A 6,000-nucleotide genomic window follows, 5' to 3' on the forward strand; every position below is an offset into this window, starting at 1 on the left:
TTCCCACATAACACGTCGATGCTATCTGTTCTTTCCCTTCCCTTCCCTACTCCCCCTTGCACACGCTGTCTACCGGGTTGCGACGGAAAGGTGAGGTGGTACTATCATTTCATGTCGTCTGTTGTACAATGCCAAACCGAGGCAGAAGAAGAAATCGTGATTGGGCTTTAGTCCTGGTTGACGGTTTGCTAGAAACGCATTAGTTTCCCTTGTCGCTATCCCGGATTGCTGGGGAATACTCACCACAAGCCAATCCATACCCTCGTTCACACCGCTACCGTCGACCGCCGAACAGGCCATGATGCTCCAGTTGCGATCTCGGAGCTCACCCAGGCGCAGCGCTTCCGAGATCTCGCCCGCGCCCTTGGCACCAGGCTGGTCCTGCTTGTTGGCAAACACCAGCAGCGCCGCATCCTTGAGCTCCTCCTCGTTCAACATGGCCGACAGCTCTTCCGAAGCCGTATGTAATCGCTCGATATCGGTAGAGTCCACGACAAAGATGACAGCTGCCGTGTTGGCATAGTAACACCGCCAGTATGGCCGGATGCTTGTTTGACCACCGAGATCCTGCAAAGTCGCCCGTATTAGTATCTACTGGTGTGCTTCGAAGCTGGGGCAGTTAAGGGTCCGTACCCAAACGTTGAAGTTGAGATTCTTGTATGTGACAGATTCGACGTTAAACCCGATCGTGGGTATCGTTGTGACGACCTCGCCAACCTAGGAGAGCCGGTCAGTATGTGCTGTTTGCACGTAGTGATCGAGGTAGACGGACCTTGAGTCGGTATAACAAAGTGGTCTTGCCTGCGTTGTCCTATGATGCCGTTTCGTTAGCGTCTCGGACCAGACGACGGCCGGACAGACGTCATCCTACCAGGCCAAGGATCAATATTCTAATCTCCTTTTTCGAAAATAGTAGGTTGGAGAACCATGACATTGAGTTTCCCATGATGAATAAGTTGTGTTGGTTTCCTTCGCTCTGATGCTGCTCCCGGGGTATCTTGTGCTGTTCGGTTATGTCTTGCGACTCGATTCGTTGTTTAGATGTCCTTGCACCGACTGAACAAAGAAGAACAAGAGGAGGAGGAGGGTCGTGAAGTGTCGGTCAGTGTAAAGTTTGTTTATGGTTTGTCGTGTGTCTCGTGGCAACACAGATCCAACTTATGTTTACTAAGTCAGTAGAAAGTACGGGATACGTAATTTAGAGATCCCCTTTTCTGGACTTGTAAGTTAATGCATCCAGGCTGGGTCTTTGATGGACAAGTTGCTCGTTTTGGCGGCATGGGGTTGGTCAAAGCGCTGGACAAAATAAACTGGTCCACCTCAGCCTTGAACCCCTGTAGTAAGTAGGAGACTTTGTTTATACTTTATCTGCAGTATCGACAGCATATTCTTTCAAAGTCAGAGACGAATCTATCAAATACCAGGGAGCTTTCATTAATTATGGCGAGCCATGTTAGACTTAGCGTACTAAGGAATAATCTTAAAACAGACATGTTTTATTGCCGCCGTTGACTTCTATCAAGCCACCGAAGTAGAGGGCAACCCCTGGATTACAGACACTATGTTTGGAATGCTACGACATTGATGTTCTCAAAGAAGCATTCTGAGACAGAGGCGTTCGTTTGGATTACCAAGCCACCCATTTAACTAAGTATCCGTTATCCCACCATGCTTGCTTGAAGCAGTAGCCATAAGTAACAGAAGCATTATATTAAGCGGCAAACGTATTCATAATCTGCCAAAGATCACTCAGCATTTCATATGAAAGACTCGCTCACAAGATCTCCTTTACACTTCAACAAGTGATCAACCAGACCCATATCCCTGTTCCATGAAAGCTAATTTTGTCATGATTCCAAGCTAGTAGAGTCACGAGTCAAAGCGGGTATCTCGTTGCCTCAGGCAGCAACTTCATGCGCCACGCGCACAGCCACTCGAAATTCTAGGGCTCTCAAACCCTCTCAAGCGATTCTGGCCATTTCTCTGCAAACTTCACAGATTTGATCACCATTTGGCAACGACTGACCGACTCGACCATCAACGCCGTCACCATGCCGGTATGGATAGCCCCTACCTCTACGCCCTCGAATCACGCACGCACGCTCTCTCGCAATCTTCATTATCGACCATGTCGCTTCGACTGAATACCTGAAATTTTCCCCGCCGCGTCACCGTCGATAATGAGGTTGATGTTGATGATCAAAAAGCTGCGATGCTTTGAGGGCTTTGCTCTCACAACACCCGATCGCTAACACCCCCTTTTCTACAGAGCCACAAGTCTTTCCGAACCAAGCAGAAGCTTGCCAAGGCGCAGAAGCAGAACCGCCCTGTGCCCCAGTGGATTCGCCTCCGAACTGGCAACACCATCCGGTGCGTTTAATCCCTTGATCCGAGCAACGACGACTCACGACTTCGCCAACCGCTTGCTCCCAAAACGAATAACAAGAGGACCAATTGACTAACATTTTTCAATAGCTACAACGCCAAGCGAAGGCACTGGCGCAAGACCCGCATCGGTATCTAAGCTACTCGTTCTCAACCGTTGTCCGCCCCCAGCACCCGACTTTCTCTCTCTTGGGCATGGTATCACGATGTTAAAGGAAAGGATGGATTGATTTGTTATGGCGTGAACTATGGGACCGTGTCGTTAGCGCACGCGCGTACACACGGTGGGGGATGGGCTGGATGCCTGGTTTATCGATTATCACGGTTACTGCATGTCACGGACGGTCATAGGGAAAAAGGAATGCAAAGATATGATGCCCCCAAAAAGAAACGGGCCTGAACCACACGGATACTGTCCACTTGATCAGTGAACCGCAAAGCAGACGATGCTATGTGCCGTCTTGTTGAGCGGCTGACCGTACACTTCAAGATGCACCACGCACTCTTAAAATAGCCGAATCAACTCACGTCACGCCCTACACTTGTGAGAATCCGTTACGCTTTAATCGTCTTCACATCCTGCCATGTATCGGATCATAATGAGCATTGCAAACACAAGAACATTGCGGCAAACGTGTATTGAGGTCCTGTCTCAAAACCTAAGTGACGTTCTATCTGCCCAGCAATGGTAATCTAGCTAGACCTTTCTTTCGATAATGGCTTCGCAAGCAACGTCATGCAGTAAGCAGTGCTAAAGAAGCCTTTGTCGGCGTTCACGCGCGCCAAAATTCTGGCCAAGCAACCCGGAAAACCAAACTCTAACGCCTAATGAGACCCTTGTGACTCATAACATTCATGCCATTCAGGCCTGGGCGACCGCGATAGGAAGAATCTGCGGCAACACATTTGAGAATCGAATTAGAGAAACCTGTTCGAGACTCCCCCCTCGATTTTGTTCTGTAGCAAGACCGAGACAATTTAGCGGTCCTCAGCCCACTCGTTCTCACGGCGGATCTGCTCCTCCTCTTCGGGGGTGAAATCGTTGGTGATATTGAAGGTCTTGCGGATCTCCTCGGGTGCCTTGCCCTTGATCATGTTGGCGACGGTCTTGCATCCGACGTCGAGAAGGGGCTTGATATCGAGGTAGTTAGAGGCCTTTCGTCATATGTTAGTATATTGTCCGCTCCAAAAGGATGGGGGATTAAACGTACGAGGATAATCTCGAAGAGCATCTCCTGATCGACCTGCATGAACTTCTGGTCCCACTCCTCGATGTCGGTGGTCTTCTTGCGAGCGTCGGATTCATCATCCTGAGCCTGAGGAGGATCGTTTCGGTGGTGGTCGCACCACTCGATAACCTTGCGGAGGACTGCCTCGTTGACCTAGATGATGACATGTCAGAGATGATCAAGAACGAACAGTGACTTGAGGTAACATACGTTGGGAATAGGAATAGGGTTGCCCTGGGTGATTTCGTCACCAACATCCTCGAGCATGTTCTTGATCAGCATTGATCGCTCAGCGACAACGCGGTCTGTTGATATTGTTAGCCAGCTGAGATGAGCAGAAACGTCAGGGTGGCGCTGACTTACCGACTTCGATGTTGGCGCTGTCATTAGAGGCCAGCCAAACCTTCTGAGGAGATGTAGACTCAGACATTGTGAATGCGGTCGTGTTTTGTTTGGGGATGATCTGTAGATGTGAGTGTAAGATTTGAGTGCTCGTGGAAGCAAAGATGAGGTGAGGTTGGTGATTATTTTGGGCGATGATGATGGAAGTTGGAGGAAGTGGTAGGTTAGGTAACCAACCTGCTAGGTATCCAATCTCTGAGAGGCGGGGTCCAATCGGGCTGAGTGTGGGGCGGAGTTTCTGACCAACGACGTACCTTTAAAAGACAGGGCTGCGGTTTGAACTTGAGGGACCCTTTGGTTTAATTGGAGCTTAGTAAGACAAGCGTCTGCAGTTGTTATTGATGGTTGAGAGTATCAAATGAATTGATTTGTAGTTCAAGGTAAGCGTTAGTGTAAAGCCAGTCGTAGTAGTGATTGCTTTGACGTTTGTGTATTGTTTGGGAAGACAAAAAAAGAATCACTCTTTCCGGAGGAGGAGACGCACTTTATACCAGAAATCAGATCTGAAGCTGTGGGGTTCAAGGTTGCTGCTGCCTTCAGAAAATCACCTCAAAGAGAATTCAAAGGTCGGAGTCAGAATAACCTTGTTCAACATGAGGCAGACATAGGCCCATGCACGAGTAGTAATCGACAAGCACCAATTTTAAACATTTTACTTTGTATCCGTCGTGAATAAAGAAAATTATGTTTCTAGATTTTCATGCTCAAAGTGCATATGACATCCATTGCCGCGTTCTATTTGCTGCCTGGTGAAAGCCAGTATTCCGTGGAGAATTTCACCGTACCACAACGCATCATTGCTTTGCATGCACTACGCTTGAGTCGCGCACAGACATCGACCTATATACAGATCTTTCTTTGTAACGATGTTTGCAAACATTGTCCACAGCCGAGTTTCTGGTGCTCAAGCAGCCAGAAGGGTACCATTATACTTACCTGGGAGGTTAGTACTTACTACTCTGTAAGGTAACTGCTACTATTATGAGTCTAAGCTGCAGAGTGTAAGGAAAAGTCAATATTAGGCTTCGAAATTCTATACAGCAACCAAATAATTACACGCAGCAAGCCTCCTATTAAGTTTCAAGGCCATCACCCAGTTGAGTCCAATTGAGAGCTAGCGAGCCTACGAAGAACCCAAGTACCGAATGGCTCAAGACACCACTGGTCCGAGGTCAAGGTCAAGGTCAAGGCCAAAAGCCAAAACACCAAGGTCAAGGCTTTATCTCATCCCTTGTCTCGGGAGCGCTTTTTGTTGAGATTTCTTTCAAGATACCACCTAATCTCTTTAAGACCGAAAAGTGTACGTTTTAGCGTGTCCAGGGGGTTTACCCAATCAGCAGTAAGGTACGTAGAGGTACCTGTGGCGCCACTGAATGAGGCATATAAACAGATGTACCTTCTGTACTTTTGAGATACGTCAGCTATCTTAGTAGATACTAGAGAACATCATGAACCGGATATCCCGTTCTCTGTAGCTTAGATGTACTCTGCTGATCTGCTACTTCTGATTGGCAGCATCAGCCACACGCTAAAACGTACACTTTTCGGTCTTAAAGAGATCTATCACCAGCAGAAGCTCAACTGGGCGTGGGCGGTGATGCCTCTGATTTGACAGTTTCAGTGCCAAAGGGCACAATTTCGAGTCAGTGAGTGACATGCAGGGCCATCGTGCAACAAAGATGGGCTACATCCAAGACAATGAGACTGAGAGAGAGCCCACCTTTTCCGTCATTCAACCAGATAGATGATGCCGATGGGCTTATTGAAAGCTATATGAATGTTTGACACAGTGGTAGGACGACATGGACATGATTGACCCATGTTCAAGACACGGAAAACGGGCGTTGCATGTCAATAGTATCCGTACTCGAGCTCGCTCAGGCACTTCATGGATGTTGTCTTGCAGGAGGATCGTGCGACTCGTTTGCCATACATGGACAGGTGTTGGACGATTCGCTGGGGGGGGGGGGACTTTGTAAACTAA

The 6,000-nt window shown here is 48.3% G+C and overlaps 3 protein-coding genes across 3 annotated transcripts; 1 reads left to right on the top strand and 2 right to left on the bottom strand.

Annotated features, from left to right (window-relative positions):
* Window positions 1–167: 167 nt before the first annotated feature.
* Window positions 168–946, bottom strand: FPSE_11740 (uncharacterized protein; the record flags this gene model as incomplete). The annotated part of the gene is made up of 5 exons (XM_009264857.1): window positions 168–188; window positions 244–567; window positions 634–717; window positions 773–811; window positions 872–946. The coding sequence occupies 5 exons, from the start codon at window positions 944–946 to the stop codon at window positions 168–170; spliced, it is 543 nt and encodes a 180-aa protein (XP_009263132.1).
* A 1,105-nt stretch (window positions 947–2,051) lies between these two features.
* Window positions 2,052–2,524, top strand: FPSE_11739 (uncharacterized protein; the record flags this gene model as incomplete). Its single annotated transcript, XM_009264856.1, has 3 exons — window positions 2,052–2,057; window positions 2,270–2,370; window positions 2,476–2,524. The coding sequence occupies 3 exons, from the start codon at window positions 2,052–2,054 to the stop codon at window positions 2,522–2,524; spliced, it is 156 nt and encodes a 51-aa protein (XP_009263131.1).
* An 839-nt stretch (window positions 2,525–3,363) lies between these two features.
* Window positions 3,364–4,044, bottom strand: FPSE_11738 (uncharacterized protein; the record flags this gene model as incomplete). The annotated part of the gene is made up of 4 exons (XM_009264855.1): window positions 3,364–3,540; window positions 3,597–3,767; window positions 3,825–3,919; window positions 3,978–4,044. 4 exons carry the CDS (start codon window positions 4,042–4,044, stop codon window positions 3,364–3,366), a joined length of 510 nt encoding a protein of 169 aa, XP_009263130.1.
* Between the last annotated feature and the right edge of the window lie 1,956 nt (window positions 4,045–6,000).

This window comes from Fusarium pseudograminearum, chromosome 4 (genome assembly GCF_000303195.2).
Source record: "Fusarium pseudograminearum CS3096 chromosome 4, whole genome shotgun sequence".
Taxonomy (NCBI): Eukaryota; Fungi; Ascomycota; class Sordariomycetes; order Hypocreales; family Nectriaceae; genus Fusarium; species Fusarium pseudograminearum.